Source organism: Aplidium turbinatum, chromosome 5 (genome assembly GCF_918807975.1).
Source record: "Aplidium turbinatum chromosome 5, kaAplTurb1.1, whole genome shotgun sequence".
Taxonomy (NCBI): Eukaryota; Metazoa; Chordata; class Ascidiacea; order Aplousobranchia; family Polyclinidae; genus Aplidium; species Aplidium turbinatum.
This window is the reverse complement of record NC_137476.1, coordinates 32,146,832-32,170,459: the sequence shown is the minus strand read 5'-3', so window position 1 is coordinate 32,170,459 and position 23,628 is coordinate 32,146,832. Positions and strand designations below refer to the sequence as shown.

Here is a 23,628-nt window from a genome sequence, read left to right as displayed (position 1 = left end):
AAGTATAGTTTCTGCATTTCGAGCTCTTTATTATGTATTCAGCTTGGACTAACATTTCAACCATATTTCTTGAAGACGTTTTTCACGTCGCTGTCCTTCTTTTATGACATCACAAGTTCGTTTATAATTGCCTTAAAACTTTCTAAGTTAAAAGTTCGAGGAACTTTTCACGTCTTAAATTTGGTAAAGTTTAAATCGCCCTTGTTGCAAATGTTAATAATTTAATTGTAATTGTATCCACGTTTTTTTGTGTTTTTTTTTGTAAAACAGAGGGATTGGGCTTGTTTTTGCAACTTCAGCAAGTATTGTGCGGGGAGCTGGCGGGTTTGGCATGCACGGGGGTGTTTTTTTTCTGTGCTGTGTCAGTTTGCAGGTGCAGTGGAGGCTTCTGACTTGCTATAGATAATCGTGAGGTTCTTCGATGCTTTCAGTTGTGTAATCATTTTTTTTGCGAATTGACGAGCCTGGAGTGCGGCTATTTTTGTGTATGTTGCTTTTGCTTTGTTTACTGTGCAATGCGTGTTGGAATTTGTTCTGAAGCAAACTTGCTCTCTCATGTTTACTCCACTTGTCTATGTTACTTAATTTGTCTTTGTAACGCGAAAAAACCTCTGGCTTTTGTTTCTATTGCATTAAGCATAATAATGTAACGTTTGTTTTTTGTAGGTTGTGTATTTTTAAACGCGTAAACATTGTATTGATCTGCTTTCTTGTCGGTAGGCGATGTGGCAAGAAATGACAGCGATAGACACCGTGTTTCACCGATGAGGTTGGACTCTATTCATTTTCTTTAATTGATTGGTTTTTACTTTGAATATAGACTAAGGTGTTTATGACTTCACAATCACAATTTAAAAATTATCACACTGTATGATTTTAATGGCAGGATTTTATATCCATTGTTGCTGCAAGGCTTCGTTTTTGAGTTAAAACTTTCATAAAAACATTGCGAAAACTGCATTGAGAGCATTTTAAAGGTAAGAACTATGTAAGTGCACTGCGTTTAGATGATCAAAATGAGAGTAGGTCCATCATAAAAAAATCTTGAATTTTTCAGCTGAAAATCTTTGTACTGATTTTACCTCTGTAAATACCCAATCAATGCCAAAACGACTAGTTTACAAGCTGGAACTTCAGTGACGTTACACCTCGCTACCTCACTTCTTTCAACGCACTCAGTCCTTTCATAAAGTAAGAGTTTTGAGGTAGAAAACTGAAGTAGCCTAATTTACAAAAACAAAATCTCTGTAACTGTAATTATTTATGGAAGTTATCAATGAATTACTACAGCAATCAATCATTCTTTATTACAAAATACATGGAAAATCAGCAGAGCCCTATTAGCATATGCATTTCGCTCTAACTTTAGAGCATCTTTAGTGCCTAAAAAGCAAACATAAGAAAGCAAAACCTAAAAACTGTCACTAAATAAATAAATAAATGAATCTGCTAAATAAATAAATAATTATAAATAAATAATTATTTATTTAGTGACAGTTTTTAGGTTTTGCTTTCTTATGTTTGCTTTTTAGGCACTAAAGATGCTCTAAAGTTAGAGCGAAATGCATATGCCAATAGGGCTCTGCTGATTTTCCATGTATTTTGTAATAAAGAATGATTCATTGATACTTGATGGAGAATCGCTGGCCCGCTGCTTCTTAGTCAGGAGATCCCCTAGCATATCCTTAATGGAAATCAATATATGTATAATTACTACAGCATATCAAATGAAAGATTGACAACAAGGCAACTTTAGTTTCATTTAATCAAATTTAAAAAATGAAAGAATAAAAATTTGACAAATCATAGTTGGAGATTGTTCATGTAACTCAAGTTAGAAACAAATTGTGGAGTCTAATTTTTATTCTGCTGATTGATTTTTTTATAATTTTATCCACAAGTTTGTCTGGGTGCATTTTGAAATTGTAAACAAATTGTGAATCCGCAATTTTTTACTCAATTTTTAATTGTAATGCTTTCAAAGGGGTTTGACTATGAGAAAATTGATTTTCGCTTTGCAAGCTGTTGCTTCGTATCTGATCCTTCAACCTAAGGCAGCCCCGCCATCTTTGGATCCTCAGTTATTTGCTACAGCCATTCATGATGTAATGGAAAATACAGTGAAGAGAGAAGAAATGCAGGTAAAGGTTTCATGCATAAAGCAATAAACGTTCGGTTACTCTTGCAGTTTATAAGAGCCAAAATGAGATTACGAGTTTAGACACAGATATACAAAAAAGTAACCGTATAACTTTGCTTTTTTGATGCAAGTTACAAATCCTTTTGACCAAGACTAATTTTTATAAGAAGTTTCCATTACGTGTACGCTAACTTATACAACTTAGCCTACAAGCTTATTCGTGAACTGATTTTGTCGTTACAATTTGAGTATGAAAGCAATCAGAACAACGACCTTGCTGTTTAGCCATAAGGCTAAATGTCTGTCAGCACAAAGGCGATTTCCTGACGCGTAGGTTGGCGCACCGGTCTTTCTAAGGTCTAAGCGAAGTGCAGCAACTAAAATGGTTGAGAAACACTCGTGTAAGTTATTACAACGGTGATATTGCAAACATCATATCAACAGTGAAAGATCAAAGGGGACATTTGGTATACAGGGGTGCACGGGTTTTTAAACAAATTGAGAAAAAATATTATTTTTATCACTAAAATTCATCAATAAACGATATTCCATGCAAAATTGTAAATCATCATACTAATGAGTTTCTATAAAATATCCACATGAACTTCTATATTTCCTGATATATTATATAGCCTACTACTTCAATCATAGACTTGTATGTGGGCTGAGCAACTCTATAATAAACTTTATCAACTAAAACGCTTTTTTTATTTTGCATATTTACAGACAAAATGTCATTTACGCAGCAGAACAGAGTGACATTTATTTCTTTTCAGACTTATTTGGATTCCCTTATATACGAAGAAAGGATACCTCAAGAAGACCAATTGGAAACAGTAACTTTTTAACCACTACTCGAAATAAAGTTGTGCTTACTTCACAATCTAGATATTAACGACCTGTTTTAGCCTGATGCTGCGAGTTCGCGGTGGTAATAGCAAATTGCATTAGCTTTCGGAACACAGTTCCCAAGTCATATGTTATGACGAATGGTGTTGAAGTCAGTGAGTCGTTCTTTAATGCGGCTCTTTTGTTTGACTTGAGGCTGCTGTCTGTTGAGTTTCTGTGTTGTTAGGCGTTATTGCAGTGAAATTTTGTTGAATCAGTTGATTAATAGATTAGGTCAGTGGTTCCCAACCGGGGTGCCGCGGCACCCTGGGGTGCCAATTGCAATGCTCAAGGGTGCCGCGAGATATTGTAACTTTAACCCGTTAAGTGTGGAATTTATTTATTTATTTTAACTCTAATCCACGGTAGGCCTTTGTTTTCTCGCCCAGGAAAAACAGCGTGAAAGAGATTTTGACTCGTTCCTGTTCTTTCCATAAAAACGCTTGAAACGCATCATTATTGCCAGGTTTCCTGATTTTATTTTGCGTTTCACGGCGCACAAAGTCAAATTGCAGTGATGGATTAATTATAGGATTGTGTGACCCAGCACGATTATAAAATTGCACGATTGTTTGCGAACCATTATAAAATAGAAACTTTTGCATGGGGAATACCATACCTGCACATACAAACACGATAGCCTACAGCCCTACATAGCTAATCGAGAAAAGGCTAAGTTATAATTAATTTGTTCTTTATAGCCTACTTATGAATGTATTTTGTGAACTGCTTTGCGATTACAATTGGGTCTCCAAATTAGTGGATTTTCCGTACAAACGAACATTAAAACTAAAAACGAGAACGACTGCTTATAGTCGAGGTAGAAATGTGGGTGGCTTTGTCGAATGTGCCTCGAGATATTAAGGGACTTTGTGCAAGAAGTCAAGCCCAAATTTCACACTAACTTTTGAATAAATACATTTATTTACGCGCGCTATACTGTACAACTCATTCTGTGTTATTTCATACAGTTATTTGAAATACTGAAATCTCATAAAATTGACCCAGTTTTGCCAGGGTGCCGCAAACTATTTATTTCTTTGATAGGGTGCCGCAAGGGCAAAAAGGTTGGGAACCACTGGATTAGGTGATGTAGTTTGTCCCTTTCGGCACGGTTATTGGTTAATGAATTCTGTTTACTTATGAAAATGGCTTCTTGGAGGCGGAATTGTAACTGTACCAACGATGTGGTACAATTACGCTTCAAAGAGGCCATTTTCATAAGTAAACATAATCCAAAAATGAACAACCTACGATCGGTCCTGTATTAGTAGTGCATAGCCGCTCAGTGGCATTGAAAGAGAGTTCAGGGGGTTCTTTTGGATCCAGCACATGCATGATATTATGGATCCAATATTTTTTCAAAGTGACCGGAGTTTGAAGAAATTATCGCGCATTTTTTGGATATATCGCGTTTTTTGTAAGTGTCTTAAATTGGGCCGGACGATCCTATTGGTACCAGGTCTCAATTATCATTTCAACAGGTCTGTATCTGTGGCCGCTAATACACACGTATGTGGAACTGCCTGGATTGAGCTTCCTTACTTGTTCCTTAGATTGAGCTTACAAAATTCCACATCCAATGCATTGTCACAATTTTTATTCCTACGTTTTCCCGTTAATTTCTCCTTTTTTTTTCAGAGCAAATGAACTTATTTTCACATTAACATCTTCTTAGATGGCAGAATCTATGGGCAAGAAGTTTGAAATTCGAGAAAGATTGATACGGAGGCTACAACAAGCCGTAATCGACGTCTATGAAAAGAATGCGACTGGACCCCCGCCCGTTGAATGCTGTCTTATCAAAGAACAGTTCGAATTCAATCAAAGATACAATTTGAGCGTATGTTAACATGTTATGATGATAATGACGTTTAAAAGTAATATAAATGCACAATGGTTCATGCAATAGCAATGTGATTGCATAATGATTGCATAATGAGCATTATGATTGCATAACACTGACAACGCTTGTTAATTGACTAGGCAGGGTGATTCCAAAAACGAGATCCGATCCCAAAGCCTCTATTTTAATTCACCACTGCAATTACAATACTTACTATTAATACTACATACTACTAAATACATAATACATACTACATACTGCACACTGCACACTGCACACTGCACACTGCACACTGCACACTGCACACTGCACACTGCACACTGCATACTACATAAATAATACATACTACATACTACAGTACCACATAGTACTTATACTACATACTCAATCATTAATACAAATTAAAGCCAAAGGAATAACCCTGTATCACACAGCTTATTGGAAGTGGAGTTGCATTTCTTAATCCATATTTCTTATAAATTGTGATTTCGAATTCTGACTAACATCTGCAAGGTAAAACGGACGTTAGAATAGCGGTACTGCAAGATCAAAAATAACTTTGCTTTGCGTTTTATGGACATTTTCCACTGTCCCTAGATATTTTTAAATGCTCTTTCATTCTTGTGACGCACATGTAATGAATTTTCAATAAACAGATTAATTCCGCGAAAGTGTGCTTCATTATGCGGGTGCTGTCTTCTCGTGGCTCTTACCGCATGCCTGCGGAATCTACTTTTAAAGAAGCATGCCTTAAAAACTTGGAAGAGCTTCCCATTTTGAGATGGCAGTATTTTGTTAGTGAAAGAGGTGTGGCTACAATATTTCCAGCATTTAAGTTGCGATCGTGCAGAGGAAGAGATTCAAGAACTAGGTAAGAAATCCCATACAGTACTCAGTACTGTGTACACTTGCAGTAGAGTCGTGTGACCTATCCACGTACGTACAAAATGTGTTAGGTTGAAAAAATGTATGGAGATATATGATAACAAATTTATTTTTACTTGTGTAGTCATGATGATGCAGCGGCAGACCTTCGCTCCAGTGCTAATGGGAGATAGATTTCACGCTATGCAGTAATCAAAACTAGCAGCAGCCATAATTTCAAGCAAAGTTTTAAAGTTTATTTGCTGCGAATGCATTTATGAAAAAGCACGGAATTGTTTTCTTTTCAGCTTTTCCAAATTTTACTTTCCATGATAAGCTATTACATGATAAGCTTGAGGTGTAGTTAAGAAAACATCTCTGATCTGAATTGATCAAAAAAAGGCACAGAGCACTAGGGCATTAATCTTCTTGGTATTGAATAAGAAACGTTAACGACAAAGACAACCGATCCCTTCAAAAAGATTTAATCTTGAACCAGTTTGATCATTACTTTCATGTCATGGACAGTATTTGACGTGGCTGACATTGTGCGTCATTTTGTACGACTGTACGTCACGCATAAGTCTGCCATGAAAATGAGATTACGCATGAGTCCCACTTGTACGACTCCAACTAAACTGCAATGTCTAGTTCTACTGGATGAAATTATTATGGCCGGAAAAATCGCCACTTGTCCTATAGCGTGACACAAGTTTCTTCTTACAAAAATCATAATCACTGCATATACGAGTATTGTCTTTATGACCTTTGAACTCTTGTCTTCAGCTCGTGGTACATTCAAGCTAACGTACCTAATCCAAAAGAAGTAGTAATTGTGATAGACAAAAGCGGCTCGATGGACGCATTTCATGGAAGCATTACATTAATGGACCTTGCTGTCGAAGCCGCCAAATCGGTGGTACTGACTTTGAACCCTCGAGACAAGGTTGTTATTATTCTTTGTAAAGTCTTTTCAGATAGTTCAGGCCCTTAGGGGCAAAAATGAGCATCTTTAGGCTAAACGTGTTACACGTTGTTTTTTTGCATTTTTTTGTAGCTGATGAATCTAACTTCAATTTTAGTGGGTGCCGCAACTTTTTGGGTCACGTGATCACCCCCAAATCGGGGATTCCCCCCAAGTCAATTTTGAGCTCTTTTCACGGCATTTTTATGCAATTAGATACGTTATTTTTTTTACATTTGGACTGACTGCCACTACAAAATACACGAGATAAAAATCGCACAAAATTATGTTATTAATGACGTCATTGTGACGTCATGTATTAATTTTTTGCTTGTTTTTTTCTTATTGTAGTCGCTTGTTTGTTGTTGGTGTTACTTTTTTGGTTACAATAAGTTACCAATGGTTTTTCAACTGATTTGATTAGTATTGAGTGTCAGTACTAACATATTCAAAATCTTAAGGAATCCAACTTCCGGAAAGTGGTTATTTTCAAGATGGCCGCTAAACCATTGAACAAAACAGTAAATTGACCATAACTCGGCCATCATATGACCAAAACATGTAGTTTTGGTGTCTGTATCTAGGTTTTTATACCCTGTGAAGTCAATGAGACTATTGTCAGAATTGTTGAATTATCTGATAGCCTATAAATTCAATATGGCCATCCAAGATGGCCACCAAACCATTAAAATAACAGTAAATTGACCATAACTCGGTCATCATATGACCAAAACATGTAGTTTTGGTGTCTATATCTAGGTTTTATACCCTGTAAAGTCAATGAAACCATTCTCAGAATTGTTAATTCATCTGATAGCCTATAAATTCAACATGGCAACCCAAGATGGCCGCTAAACCATTAAAATAACATAGTAAATTGACCATAACTAGGTCATCATATGACCAAAACATGTAGTTTTGGTGTCTATATCTAGGTTTTTATACCCTGTGAAGTCAATGAGACTATTCTCAGAATTGTTGAATTATCTGATAGCCTATAAATTCAATATGGCCATCCAAGATGGCCGCCAAACCATTAAAATAATAGTAAATTGACCATAACTAGGTCATCATATGACCAAAACATGTAGTTTTGGTGTCTATATCTAGGTTTTTATACCCTGTAAAGTCAATGAAACCATTCTCAGAATTGTTAATTCATCTGATAGCCTATAAATTCAATATGGCAATCCAAGATGGCCGCTAAACCATTAAAATAACATAGTAAATTGACCATAACTAGGTCATCATATGACCAAAACATGTAGTTTTGGTGTCTATATCTAGGTTTTTATACCCTGTGAAGTCAATGAGACTATTCTCAGAATTGTTGAATTATCTGATAGCCTATAAATTCAATATGGCCATCCAAGATGGCCGCCAAACCATTAAAATAATAGTAAATTGACCATAACTAGGTCATCATATGACCAAAACATGTAGTTTTGGTGTCTATATCTAGGTTTTTATACCCTGTAAAGTCAATGAAACCATTCTCAGAATTGTTAATTCATCTGATAGCCTATAAATTCAACATGGCAATCCAAGATGGCCGCTAAACCATTAAAATAACATAGTAAATTGACCATAACTAGGTCATCATATGACCAAAACATGTAGTTTTGGTGTCTATATCTAGGTTTTTATACCCTGTGAAGTCAATGAGACTATTCTCAGAATTGTTGAATTATCTGATAGCCTATAAATTCAATATGGCCATCCAAGATGGCCGCCAAACCATTAAAATAATAGTAAATTGACCATAACTAGGTCATCATATGACCAAAACATGTAGTTTTGGTGTCTATATCTAGGTTTTTATACCCTGTAAAGTCAATGAAACCATTCTCAGAATTGTTAATTCATCTGATAGCCTATAAATTCAATATGGCAATCCAAGATGGCCGCTAAACCATTAAAATAACATAGTAAATTGAACATAACTAGGTCATCATATGACCAAAACATGTAGTTTTGATGTCTATATCTAGGTTTGTATACCCTGTGAAGTCAATGAGACTATTGTCAGAATTGTTGAATTATCTGATAGCCTATAAATTCAATATGGCAAACCAAGATGGCTGCCAAACCATTAAAATGACAGTAAATTGACCATAACTAGGTTATCATATGACCAAAACGTGTAGTTTTGGTGTCTATATCTAGGTTTTTATACCTTGTGAAGTCAATGAGACCATTCTCAGAATTGTTAAATTATCTGATAGCCTATAAATTCAATATGGCAATCCAAGATGGCTGCCAAAACAATTAAAAATGTACAATAACAATATATTGTTTATTAATAAACCCGGTAAATTTCTATATGTATTTGGGTTAACTGAGCAGGCATAAAGAGCTCATACGATGTGGTCATGTAGACTCTTGACATAATCAGCGTAAAGAAAGCAAATGGATCAAGTATTACTAATGCTCATCGCTGTGACTCTCGTTGTCATCGTCTGTAATTATGTGATTGCTGTATGGACACATGAACCAGTTTGGCATGGTCCACATCCAGCATGGTATGGTAGCACATATCTCCGGCAACTACAGTGAGGTGAACACGATTCGCAATTGCAGTGATCACTTTCAGTAGGTTGTCCGGGGCAGCTTTCATGTTCGTCATGATTGGAACCATCTGATTATTGTCTACTTTCCATCCCCAGTCTAGAGCATCCATACCATCGTCAGTAGCCTACCCATCCTGACCATAATCTGGTAGTAAACTCTGAGGCAGTGGAATTTGGTAAAGGATGATGTAGGTGGCAAGCGTTCAGGGTGAACAAAGGATTTGGCTGTTTTAATTTTCTTGACCAATGTATTGTATCGCTGTGTTTCTAGGTTACTACTGCCATCGTTGCCAAACATAACGGTCATAGCTTTGTTTCCAAGATCCTTAATGATGTGGTCTGTCTGATTTGGGAGAATAAAGCAATTTGCACATTCTTTGATTATTGGTTGACTTTTCACTAGTTTCTTGAAAGCGTCTTCTTCCCGATACCAAATATCCTTGACGTTGAATCACAACCGGTGAATGAATGAATGAAGAGGAGCTGTAAGCATAATTATGTCTGGTCCGATGATTGCTTTAAGTTTGTTGATGTCGTGTATTTTGGTTGCGTAAGCCTTTTCGGAGCGGAAGTAGAGGTCTTTAATGTCTGGGTCAGTGTCAGCATAGCGTAGTATCAATATTAAAAGGTCCGTGTCTTCACCAATTAAAGCCGTACTATGTCGATGAGGGCTGTCCATCTGCCGTCTTGACGATGTCAACATCTGCATCACCTGGAGCGTTCATCACATTGCAGCTTCTATTCCTCAGTTGAGCAGAAATTAATCCTTCCTTGTTGGAAGCTCGAGGCAAGAACTGCTCCTTCTTTCCAATGAACTGGGTGTCTACAGTAAAGTGAACAACCGGGTGGACGTTCATGCCGCGTCTTTGATGGGTATTGTCTTTGATAGACGGACCACCATATCCATCAAAGACCACCGTTGCTAAGCGATAATGACGAATGGTAAAATCTGCATACGACTGTGCAATAGACCCATAACTGTCTCCAGTTTCCATGGCACTCGATGCAACAAGAACCCTCCATCAAGGACGTAGTGATCGGTTTTCGAGGCAGATTCTTTCACTACTTCATAATCGGCTGACATCACACTGCTGGCATGTTCTGTGATGGCAGTAGCTATCTGAGGCTTATCTTCTGCAAGAAACAGGGTCTGGATGTTACGTGGCTGTCACAAGTAATACTCGTCTTCCTCTCAACTGGTCTGAGTTTTTGGGAAATGACAGCAACAAAACTGCGTTATATCAACTGGTTCAACAAGCTGTGATAACTTCAGTCGATCCAAACTTGTTTACGATTGTTGTAACATCATTAGATACAGCTCTTAACAATCAAACATTGGACATGTCTGATGTTTCCCCATGTGATCACGAAGAGGCAGACACCCGTATGTTTCTCCATGTGAAACATGGAAAATCCGATGCCATAGTCAAAACAGTAGATACTGATGTGGTAATTATTGCAATTTCGTGTTTTGACAAGTTAGAAATCTGTAAACTATGGGTTGAATTTGGAGTTGGAGAAAAAACTCGCTTCATTCCAATCCATGATATTGTTTCATCTTCACCTCAATCTCAGATGACTTGCGCTTCTTTACCTTTGTTTTATGCTATCACAATCTGTGATACTGTTTCGTCTTCGGAAAAAAAGGCTTGGGATTGTTGGATGCTTAATCTTACCGCAATGTGTGGCTTATTTAACTATCTGAATTTCTCAAGCTCACCTAGTTCTATAAATGACATACAAAAGTATGTCATAGCTCTTTATGGCAATGGTCCTACTATCACGGATGTAGACGAATGCCGTTATATGATGTTTACCAATGGTTGCACTATTGAAAAGCTGCCACCAACGTCAGCTGCTTTGATGCAACATACACGCAGAGCGATACATCAAGCTGAAATACGGACATCAAGCTGAAATACGGAAATCAAGCCTCGTAAATGTTCAGCAACTACCTTCTCCTTTAGCTTGGGGTTGGAAACATAATGATGCAAATCAGCTTGTTCCGTTTTGTCAGTCTACTTGTGGCTCTCGATGTCCCTGTAAGAAAAAATCCATAAAATGCACAAATCTTTGTTCATGCGAGTACGAAACATGCAATTCGACCACAAAATATCCAATCCTCTCTGATGTTTCATCTTCAATCCACATTGACGTTTCATCTCCAATCCACAATCATCATTCAAGAAATGCTTTTGACTTTCTAAACTCTATCTTGTAACTTGAAAAAACTTGTCGTACACGATTTTTTTTAATATCAAATTACGTATGGTAGGAATTTAACATCGAAAACCGCTAGTTTTTTCATCTTGAATTAACAGTGTTAAGACTCTGACATTGCATCATCTGGGGTCGTGTATTAATTGGATTTGTAGATCATAATTAGGGCTACATAATTATTTTAAATTTTAAAGTGGCATGACCAAAAGGGAAATTCACCCCTGGTAGCTGCTCTTCTGGTTATTCCCTTGATGACGTCGTTATTGCGTCATACTGTACTGGAATTATTGTTATTGCTTGCAATTGTAAAATTTTAAGCATTTGCAAAACTAATAATGAGAGTATTTGATCGCTTTTTTCGGAATAAACTTACCTTTGGTTCCTGAATTTGAAGTTGTCTAGTTTTAATAATGTAATGATGACGTCATAAAAGACGCAATCATGACGAAACTACTTTTAGGAATTGTGAAATGGTTTTAGTAACCGGTACTCCAACTAAAACCAACAGCAAACGACCAAAATAGGTTAACCCTATTTCCTGTGACGTATTTTGGCCAATTGACTTGCGGAGGGGGGGGTCGGTTCGACACTATCACTTTCAGCTCGTGTAACTCAAAAACTACGCAAAATAGATCAATCAAATTTTCACATGATGCAGATAAATTATCTGACAACATAGCATCGAAAATCTTTTGCAATTTGTTCAACAGCGTAACTTGAAAAATCAAATAATTTGATGGTTGGTCATATTTTTTTATTTGACTTGAGAAATCGTTTCTTAATTACTTTATAATTGAGTGTGACGGGATAATTCCATTGTGTTGGATTTTAATCTCTTACGCGTGGACGTCGTCCACGCTTCAATGAAATCGTAATTGGCGTCTGACTTGCGTTTGCTTGTTGTTTTGCCCGAGGCATTGCAAAAATCTTTCGCTTTGTCTCAACATTTGCAGAGAATGAGACAAAATCACGGCAAAATAAACTGTTTCAAGTCATTTTTGAGCCATATGTTATATATAGTCTACACATTTTCAAATGTACTGTCATCGCTTGATATTAAAACTAAATCAAGCAATGAGCTTTAGTAAACATTTTATTTGTAACAATTGTGTAACAACTGATTTGTAACAGTTCAGTTTTCTTTTCACACTCATACTGTCCAATTTGGTTATACATGATCAAGAAACACTTTGCAGTTTACAGCACATCCCAGGGAGCTATTTATTTGTTTTTAACATTGTTTCAACGTCTAGAGACGTTGAATCGATGTAAAAAGTATCTGATTTGCTTTCTAGCTAGTGATTTGCTTTCAAAACTGATTCCATACCTACCAACAATGATCACTTTGAATGAAATAATTTTGCAAACAATTTTGATAAAGTGAAGTGACAATAATCGTTTAGTCAAATCGTATTGGTAGGCTATAGAAGAGGTCGTTTGTACATTGCCAAAGGGAACTCCCGTTCTGCGTGACAAAGTCAAAGTCGTGGCATAACGATAGGAAAAATAAATACATTTAGCAAGATATCAAATCTTGGAAAAAAAAATCTTTTTTAGGCTGATTGTTATTATCATACAAAAAAATCACTAAAATTTTGACTTTTTTCTTCGGCAAAATTGAAGGCTTTTGATATTTTGAAAATGCACGTTTGTGTCTAAGCGATTGAAACGGCTTTTTTATGTTGTCAACCAGATTTGCAAGATAAGGATTTCTACATGTTTTTCTAACTTGTTGGACATGCATTTTGTGTCAAGCTATTTCTTACGCATTAGAAGATTTCTTTCTCTTCAAATTTTGAAATAACATTTTAGATGCAGTTTGCGGTTGACGGCATTACTGCAAAAGCCATCTTTTGTAATTGATACATAACCAAAAACAAAAGGCGCATAAACTACTGCTGGCTGATAGACCACGTAACAATACATCATAATGATGTTTTTCCGAACCAAAGACCCAGAAAACCAATTTTGTTGTATATTAGTTCAGACGTTGAACCAATGACAAAAAGTGATTTGCTGATTTGAAACAAAGTGATTGCTGTTCCCAATGCGCAAACATTTTGATAAAAGTAATCAAGTTTTGGCCACAGCTTTCTGGTCCACTGAGGCTACTCTGGTCAATCGACTCACGTTGCAAATAACTTATCGACATTATTGGGTAGGCTCACACTAAAGTTGTTTTGTGTAAAGTCTTGCTTGTGAAAAAGTCGAAGTAAAAACACAAAAATGAAGTAAGTTATATTTACAAAGTAATATATTCTTGAATCAACCACAGTTTTAAAAAAAATAGTTTGAACAGGTTTCATGTAATAGAAACTACAATTGATATCATCGCGAAGGATCAAATAGCTGTGAAAATCACTTCAAGCAATTGTTTGTTATGATTTTCATTTTTCATCATGCAAACCAAGGTGAACCTCAATATCATATTTTTATGCCAAACGATAAAAATCGTTTTTATTTTTTTTTTAGTTACTTTTAGGAGACAAGAAAAACAATCCGCATAAAAAATAATTCAATTCAACATATTTCCCTTATTTTGTCAGATATGTATTTCGTGCAACAATTTTTTAGAAAAATTGCTGAGTATGGTATCGCGTTTTAGATGCAGTCAGAGAATGCAACTTCGCGGTTGATGGCGTTATTACAAAAGTCAATCTTTTGTCACGGAAATGTATTCGAAAACAAAAAGGCTCAAAAGCGGCTGACTGATAGGTTACGTTGCGATACGTTACAAAATCAAGGCATTGATTTCAGATTCTTTCAACCAAGCAAACAACTTTGCTCCAAATGACATAAACATCCAAATTTATTGAGAAAATGATATATGGCTATACCTTTTTGAGGTAAGCTTTTGTGAAAATAAGCTTTTGAAGATCAACATTTGAAAACAAAGTTTGAAATTATTGAGTTGGTCCTAATAGTGTTTCTGCTGAGATATATCAAAACTTTTCAATCCTCGTAGAGAAAAAATAATTTTGTAATCTCTCAAGCAACTGCAAAATTACCATTTAGGTAAAGATTCATTGCTGACAATACAGTATGTGCAATGTTTGTCAAAGCACAACAATTTCGCTGCGCGTGTTTTTCCACAAAAGCAGAGCAGTTTAGATAGACGATGTCAAGTTCTTTTCAGTATCCTTCAATCTCTCGTTTTTATAAAAACGTTTTAACAACATCCATAAATATTTATGTGAATATAAGTGTACCGGTACATGCAGAAGTTTATTGGCGGGTCAAAAACTCACTCCTTGTTGCTTTCCGACAAGAAATCAACAAAAAACTTCCCACATCAGTTTGTTTGTTTTGTGAGATAGACTGAGTTTTGTCAAGAAATTTTCGTACGGCTTCTTGTTATAAGTTAGAAACAAAATGTATTGGCCATAGAAAACTATGTAAAATTACATCTTTTTCAGCATGGCTTATCGTATACTTACTCTCTGATATAATTTCAAAGAAACCCAGATGTAATTAAAAGATTAATCAAAGCAACTCAAAACTCGAGTTTGCAAACAAAAGGCAGAATCATTATGGTCGAATGCTTTACAACAAAGCCAACTCACGAGATATCTGCGTCGCAGTTCCACGCACGACGGAGCTCAGTAATCCTATTAATCCGTATAATTAGAAAACAAAAGGACTAGCTAGTAGCAGGCTAAAATATCCGAGTATGTTATGAAAATCATGTTATATCTCTAAAACTATAGACAAAAGCAATGCCATTTAAAGCGGAATAAATACTTGAATAATTTTTAGGAAAAGTCAAAAAATTTCAAAGGTGTGGATTGCGTAGTTCTTTAGTGATATTGCTTTGAAAAGCGCCAAGTCCCACCCGACCCCCCCCCCCACAGGACAAAGGGTTAAAAAAGCAAAAAAAAGTATTTGATGACGTCACAATGACGTCATCAATTAAATTATTTTGTGTTTATTTTGTCTCACTTATTAGTATGTGCTTTTTAAGTTAAAATATACAAAAATCGAATATGTAATTGCACAAAAATGACGTAAAAAGAGCTGAAACGTGATTTCTGGGGAAATCCCCGATTTGGGGGTGATCACGTGACCCAAAAAGTTGCGGCACCCACTAAAATCAAAGTTGGGTTGATCAACTGCAAAAATATGCAAAAAAACAACGTGTAACACGTTTAGCCTAAAGATTCCCCTAAGGACCTGAACTAAGACTGAATAAGCTAAATTAATAAACAGTCTTGTTTTTTTTCTAAATACATTGAAATTGACTATTTATAAAAGAAAGTAAGAGATCAGCTCAGCAAGTCAATTGCATTAACTTCATTTCAACCTCTGTGCGTAATTGGGGCCCCTTTTGTATGTTGACCTACATATGACGTTGAGGTAGTCTACGAATTGTACTCTTAGAAGAAAGGATATATAGTTTCGCAAAGTTCCCTAACATTTTGCAGATTAGTGTAAAGCATTACGGTTTTAACTACATCCCTATTGAGCTTGATCGTGCAACTAGGTAAAGAACCAATCACAAGATATCAAAAATAATTAATTTGACCCAATCAGACGTTTAATACGGATACGAAAATTTGAATCGAGTCCAGACTCTAGACTGAATATTTCCATGTGTTTTGTCATCATGCATACATCGTAAAAGTCATGGAACGAAATGCTATCAGAAAATTGTGATTCAAAAGATGAATATAAAATAAATATCATTGTCATCTCAGTTTGCAGTTGTAGCCTTTTCGAGCTCTGCTGAGGCGATCAGAGCTGACAAGGCCGACCAGACGTGCTTTACATACGAAATGGCAAAAGCGACTCCACAGAACAGAGAAGTTGTAAATGCTTTTCTTGACAATGTTGAGGCCCAAGGTATTTATGATCAACTGCAAACTAAATCACTAAATAATAACATGTTGGATGGTACTGAATTCCGAAACTGTAATAAATATGAATTCTCAAGGACAAAATGTCGTATTATTATTAAAATATGGAATGAATAAAATCCTTTATGAAAATTCTCCTATTAAAAACGTTTCTCATGGTGAAGATCTATCAAACTAAATTACTAATCTGTAAGCTGTTCTTTATATCAGGTGGAACATTTTATGGAAAAGCAATAGCCAAAGCTTTTGATTATCTACAAAACGAATTTGATGCTTCGTCAGGTGATACAAACGAATTTATTTTCACTCGAATCAGTTCAGTCATAAACAGCTAAAAAAATCGCCAGGCAATAAAGTTAAAAATCGAATGTTTTCTTTGACACTTTGTTACTGTGTTATGTTTTGTATCGCTTTGTATTCTGACTTGTTTGTGTTTTTTTTTCCATTGGCCGGAAATAACAACACAAAGCAGAGACGGGAAAAATTTCCATTTTGCCACATTGTGAAGTAACCAACAATCATGCTGCTAAAGGCAAAGTTCAATCTATTGCAATTATCCAGTAGCTTTAAGATTTACAATTACAAAATAACTAAGCAAATTGGTAAATCCAAAAATTTTAAACAACTAATTAAAGAAGTTTTTTTCTTTATCAAGATAATTTGACAAACCGAGTCATCTTATTCATGTCGGACGGGGCACCGGAGGATTCACGACAAAGTATTTTTAACCGATTAAGATTTGACAGAGAGGCGCTTAACAACACAGTTGTGATCCTAACGTATGGAATTGGGAATGAAAGTCAGTTACACACTTTTTTTAAATAGAATAAAAAAAATGTTTTCAAATTTTATACTTATTTTTCTAACTAAAGCGATTTTGCTCTTATCATGATAGAATGTTAAACTGAGATAAAATGTTGTAAAACTAAGTTGTAAAAAGTATTGCTTTGAACTTACTATGCACTTTTGCATCACCTACAGTATGCCTAACCACGGCCCACGGCCATAATACGGCCCAGTTGAAAGATTTGTGCGACATTGTTGTTATGTTTACTATTTGATTTCATGTTCTAGTGAAAGTAAATTATTTTTTAATGTTGTCAGTGAAATTCTTCCCAAAGAAACTTTCAACGTGTTTAATAAGCATTTGGATTGACACAGATTGCTTCCCGGCAAATTGCCGACCACAATAAAAGACTACAAGAGATCAGCCAATGCCTGGTCTGTTTTAACATTAAACCCACGTAAATTTTCCATTAGAGCTAAACGTTAAGCAGAGAAGCTATTAAAACCATTTTTAATGCCTTTGGTATGAAACAGTCAAGGTTTGTTCCAACAGCCGGGACGTCGCAACAATAGCATCTGAACTGAAAGCCGAACGCTAGGCCTCAACTTGTAGGGCAAACAGGATTGCCATATTGACGGTTTTAACGCCAAATTAGCGACGTCCAAGCTGCAGCCTGGTGCATTCGAGTTGCAAGATAGCTGGTCTGTCACGGGGTCCACAAATTTTATTTTTTCTCTTCTGTAGCGTACCGTAAGCCTAAAAATGTTAGGAACCACACTGGCGAAAGTTCTAAAGCAGCCCAATCGTTACAAATTAAAACACCAGCTCAGTGGCCGAGTGGTTATCGCCTTCGACTGGTGCTGGTAGATTTGAGATCGATTCCAGGTCGGGTCAAACCGAAGACTTTAAAAGCTGTACCGATTCTGTTCTTTCTTGCATAACGCAATGAGAATAAGTCGGGTGATAATGTGATATCTTAAATCTGATATAAAATTAAACATGAGCACTGTCGCTAAAACATTTCAGCTATTTTAGAGCGACAATAAATGAAACCATCACATTATTATTACAATTTAAAGCAAACCCAAAATGGAAAACTTTGCGTTACAAAATATAAATAATTAATTAAACATGTCAAAAAGAAAATTGTTAGTGGAAATGGTGTTTTTTCTTTGAAAATCGGTTTGAAATGAAACGAATCCAATGGAACCAACAAACTGCATCTGTAAAAATTTTAAAAATTATCTAGTAACTTTGGATTGGATTTGCAACTATACGAATTAACGAATAAATACGAATTAACGTGTTCTTTTCAAGATCCTCGAAAGACTGATCTACGCACGCGTCAACCCAATCATCGACCCGCTCCTTCCAAAAAAGCAAGCTGGGTTTCGGCGCGGAAAATTCACCGTAGATCAGGTCACACTCTTAACCCAAGACATCGAGGATTGCTTTGAGGCAAAAAGAAGGCTGGCGCTGTCTTTCTTGACCTTACAGCTGCCTATGACACCGTATGGCATCGCGGCCTTACTTGCAAGCTGCTTCGCCTGCTTCCTGACCGACATATGGTTCATATGATTATGGAACTTGTCAGGAATCGAAGCTTCACCCTCACCACCGGTAATCCACGGCGAAGCAGACTGAGACGCCTGAAAAACAGCGTTCCACAGGGATCGGTCCTTCCTCCCATCTTTTCAACATCTACACCCACGACCTGCCAACTACGGTCCCCGCATAATATGCTTATGCGGACAACCTGGCAATTCTACACTCCACAACGTCGTGGGAAAATCTAGAAGGCACCTTGAGCCAGAACATGAAAACTCTCTCAGCCTATCTCCAGAACTGGCGACTGAAACTCAGCGAAACCAATAATGTGGCAGCAGCTTTCCACCTCCATAATCGGGAAGCTGATCGTGAGGTACACGTCCAGAACAACGGAAAATCCCTGTCCTTCTGCCCCGAGCCAAGATATCTTGGGGTGACACTGGACAAATCGCTCACATACCGCCACCATTTGGTGTCACTGCGCAAGAAACTGACATCCCGCGCTGCGCTACTCAAGCGCCTGGCAGGCTCCAGCTGGGGGGCGAGGGCTGACACTTTGCGTATAGCAGCCTTAGCCCTTGTCTACTCTTCAGCAGAGTACTGTGCACCTGTTTGGTGCCGCAGTGCTCACTGCCATAACATCGACACTGCCATAAACAGCGCCCTGCGCACAGTGACCGGATGCCTGCGTCCCACACCATTGGACAATCTCCCCATTCTCGCTGGCATCCAACCCGCTGAGCTTCGTCGCGAAAAAGCCACTCTGTCCCTCGGTCGACAGGCACTGGAGCCCGACCACCTTCTCCACCACAAGATCTCTGCTCTCCCAAACGAGCACCCCCGTCGACTGAAATCAAGACACCCATTCGTGCCAGCCGCTTAACTTCTTATCAACAAAGCTGATGTACAAAACATCTCTGCGGCTGCTTGGGCGGACCATAAATGGAGTTCTGAATGGAATTCAACCGCCACCAGACTCTATTCGTTCATCCTCGACGCCGACACACGCCCCATCGGTCTAACACTACCCAGACAGGCATGGGTGCGCCTCAACCGTCTCCTACGGGCGTCGGGCTTTTCCGCTCAACAATGCACCAATGGGGAATGGCCTCTTCCTCTTCCTGTGAATGTGGTGCCGAGGAACAGACCGCAGACCACATCATCAATGACTGCTCCATCTTCAAGCCACCTAACGGAGCAGAAGGTCTGCGTGTCATGGATGATGAAACCAAAGACAGGCTGCTCTCTAGCAGCCTTCCAGTGTAGTCCGGGAACATCGTGAATCTGGGGTGGTAAAAGGATAGACCCTCGGCCCCAGACGCTCACACGACGACGACGACGACGACGAACGAACGAATAAACGTGGAACCGTTTTATTACTTGACACATAACGTTCCTTTCTTTTACAAAAAGTACCTTCGCATGGTGAAAATTAATTGTTCTTTTTAAAAATTAAAATCTGAGCGTAAACATACTTAACATTTCTGTAAAAGGTACTTTTTTTTTCATAAGACGATAAAATGTAGCAACGACACGACAATTAATATAATACAATTCACTATAGTGAAAATAAACTACAAATGATAACGTTTTCAGTCATGAAAAAAAAACTAACTTAAACTAATAAAAATAAATTGAAATATTTTTATACATGCAAGCCCAACTTGATTTGCAGATTTCGATATTCTCAAAGACATGGCTACAGAAAATCCTGACCCACAGAAAGTAGGTAAATTTGGATGCATGCTGGTCTAATACTTTGATTAATTAGAGAAGACTGAATCTTTTTATTTCATAATGCAGCGTTGTACAATAGGTAAGTTTAAAATTTCGAAATCGACAAAAAAAAGCATTAGTGAATATGCAACAACGTTTTAAGTGTGATTAAAATACTTCAATGAGATCTGGTTAAATTTGGAAATAAGTTTTTCAGTTAGTTCAACTCTTTTAGAATGAATAACATAACGAAACACAGCAAAATTGAAAAAAAAATTGACTTGATTTTAAGTGAAATCGAAACTACAAATTGTATCTTTCTTTTTAATTTTTTTTTTCTATTAGGCCTACTATATTTTTAAACAATATCAATTTTGTTTCAGAAAGGAGTGTTCACTCCAATACAAGATCCTCACGCTCTTCGAAGCGAAATGTCTTCTTACTACAGATTCTTTGCTACCGATAATAATGATACAGAACCACGTTGGACTCAGCCTTATCTTGATAGGCTGGGAGCAGGCAAGAAAATAACAATGCACGTTTTGAGACATATAGCCTTGTCATATGCAGGCTCATGGCTAGTGATTAAAGATTCAAATGTATAACTTATGTATAACAAGGCATACATATTACACAGTGACAATCGGTGAGGGAAAGCAAGGAAAGCAGTGCTTACCTGAGCGAAAACTATGCAAAATATAATGACTGAATTCTAGGTTTAACTTCTTATTATTTTTATCACGTCTATTTTAACTTGAAAATTACTGTATTCGTGACTAGAATTACTCGTAACGCTTGTGAGTAGTCTAAGTCCTCACCAAACCGCATGTCTTGCCTATAAATGCCAATTAACGCAAACTCTCCTGTCAGAAACAACCACTGAGGCTCCAGGGAAGCAACTATCAAAGTTGCTTTCTCCAGGTTCAAAAATGTCAAAAAACGCCTTCGTTTTATCCAATCCTTACTCGTTTTGCAAAACGTCACCAGCTGCTTAGCCAATCAGATGTGTTATGGTTAGAGTTGCTTTCCCAGTGACGTCAATGTGTACATTCGCTAGACTAACTCGTCAGAATAGTCTATCGTCACGGTACACAGCGCAGCATTATAAAGCCGAAAAGATTGTTGCTGTTTTTTGATGTCTCCTCGCCACGTACGGTACTTTAGCCTACTAGCTTTCATAGTCATGTCTTTGCCCTTTTTACAGCGTTGATATAACGTTACTTCGCCAATGAACGTTCAGGTGCGGGTGCAATATTTAGTTCGTTAAGCTTCTATACGCAGGAGGCAAACTTATCCAGCTTTTTGTACAAATTGCTTGCGGTTGTAATGTTTAGGCCTAAGTGTTAGTTTTTGTAGTGTAGGCCTTACTGAGTATCTGAGAATCAACATTCATGACGAATTAAATATTTAGACAACTATTATTCCATGTCTAACACTGGATTTTGGTCCTGCAACGTTAAAATTAAGATCGCTCATGACTTCTAAACATTAAATGGATGTATGATCACGACATAGGCGAAGCACAATTTGACAGATTTTTATTTTTGATTTGTTTTGGAAATGCTCTCAGAGCGCACCAAATTGGAAGTGTTTTTCAAAAATTTCTGGGGGAGGCCCCCCAGACTCCCCGCTGGAAGTGTTGCCTTCGGCAACAAGCCTTCGGGCTTCGCCCGACGGTTACGCCCTTCGTGCCTACTACCTTGCTGCAGCATATTTCCAAGTTGCTTTCCCAACGGTTTAAGCCACTGAACGTCACTGATATTACATACATAGCAATCGTCCTCCAAAATTTTATGTTGACCCCCAAAGAATGGGTTTTTAATGCTATTAAAAACTTTTAATGACATCTTATTACACGTTGAAACGGCGTTTCATGAATGTTTTCCCGCATTTAGTAGCTATTATTTAAAAAAAACTGTTTGTTTCAAATATTAAAATGTTTGCTCCCCCTTCCCAAGGTTGTTCTTGCCCCTTTAAAATTGTCTTTCTGGCTACGTTACATCTTCCTTGTAAACCCTAGTTTCTGATGCAAATTTTAGAAACTAAACAAGTCGGAACAATTTCAAGTTTTTGTCTCCAAACACCTTGATATTTACCACCTGGCGACATGCATTTTAAAAAAGGACAATAAATTTCTAGATGGTCTGTTACGAAACAAAGCCTTGTGTCACTATTAATCAGCATCATTCTAAAATGATGCCTCCGTTTCCCATTAAACTACAAATCATTTTAAAATGATGCTAGTCATGAGTTAAACTTAATGTTTTAATTTAGGCCTTTTGGTAACTGTCAGCATGCCTGTCTTCGTGAGAGGAACACTAGTGGGCGTCACAGCATTGGATGCACCTGTACAAGACATTTTTGCCGAATCGACCAACTTTAGGCCCACTGAACACTCATATGCATTTATCATTGATGAGAAAGGTTTGTGAACATTAACAACAAGAATAATCGAATTTATGATGTAGCCACGTTTATGATCCGAATTTGCAATCCGTATACTGTATTACAGCAAGTTTAAAACTCTTTTTGTATGACCCAACCCGGAATAGCACTATACCGCAAGTTAGAATCTGACTGACTTACCACACGAATTTTCAATTCATATATTACAGTAAGTTTAAAGATCTTTTTGTATGACCCAACCGGGAATAGAACTATACCGCAAGTTAGAATCTGACTGACTTCATCAATCACAAGCTACTGAGTGCACTTTAAATTTGGGTCAACAAATAATGTTAAAACAGGGCGTTTATTATACACTCGAAAAGTGTTCAAATAAACAGATAAAAATTTAATGCAATGGGATTAGGTTCATCTACATAATGATAGCTGCTAGAGACGTTAGAACCAACAACTATTTTGATCATTATATCGGGTTTTGAATTCTCTAAACGTTTGATCAAATGCGTTTGTCTCAAATAGATTTAGATATTTTTCCTTTACTGACATCAGCTTACAGTGACGTACGCAGGAAAGCCATTGAGAGATGCCTCTCCTTCTCTTACATTTTCTTGGAGCCGTCTATAAGATATAAAGTTGTAACTGTTTATCAAAAATGTCAAATTAAACCCCCGTTACAAAATTCTGCATATGCCACTGTCAGCAAATCTCCCAAAAGCTTTAAAAACGTTTTATATCTGTCAGTGCACGCAAAATATCTGAAATTACTTGTATAATTTGGATGAACAATTCATAATTTAGAAAAATTGTATGCTGGTACTTATCCAAC

The 23,628-nt window shown here is 37.0% G+C and overlaps 1 protein-coding gene across 3 annotated transcripts in view; it reads left to right on the top strand.

The window, feature by feature from the left end:
• The first annotated feature begins 868 nt into the window (after positions 1-868).
• Positions 869-23,628, top strand: part of LOC145770424 (VWFA and cache domain-containing protein 1-like) — a 43,174-nt gene continuing 20,414 nt past the window's right edge. For 2 of the 3 annotated variants that reach the window (XM_082582068.1, XM_082582066.1), the window contains exons 1-13: positions 869-977; positions 1,058-1,191; positions 1,985-2,141; positions 2,917-2,976; positions 4,707-4,871; positions 5,531-5,745; positions 6,525-6,684; positions 16,187-16,331; positions 16,556-16,627; positions 17,001-17,144; positions 20,356-20,405; positions 20,780-20,915; positions 22,671-22,820. In XM_082582068.1, coding sequence (XP_082438194.1) covers positions 1,995-2,141; positions 2,917-2,976; positions 4,707-4,871; positions 5,531-5,745; positions 6,525-6,684; positions 16,187-16,331; positions 16,556-16,627; positions 17,001-17,144; positions 20,356-20,405; positions 20,780-20,915; positions 22,671-22,820 — 1,444 coding nt within the window. In that variant the 5' untranslated portion in view covers positions 869-977; positions 1,058-1,191; positions 1,985-1,994. The remainder of the gene's footprint in view (positions 978-1,057; positions 1,192-1,984; positions 2,142-2,916; positions 2,977-4,706; positions 4,872-5,530; positions 5,746-6,524; positions 6,685-16,186; positions 16,332-16,555; positions 16,628-17,000; positions 17,145-20,355; positions 20,406-20,779; positions 20,916-22,670; positions 22,821-23,628) is intronic. The other variant, XM_082582067.1, reaches the window with a different exon arrangement.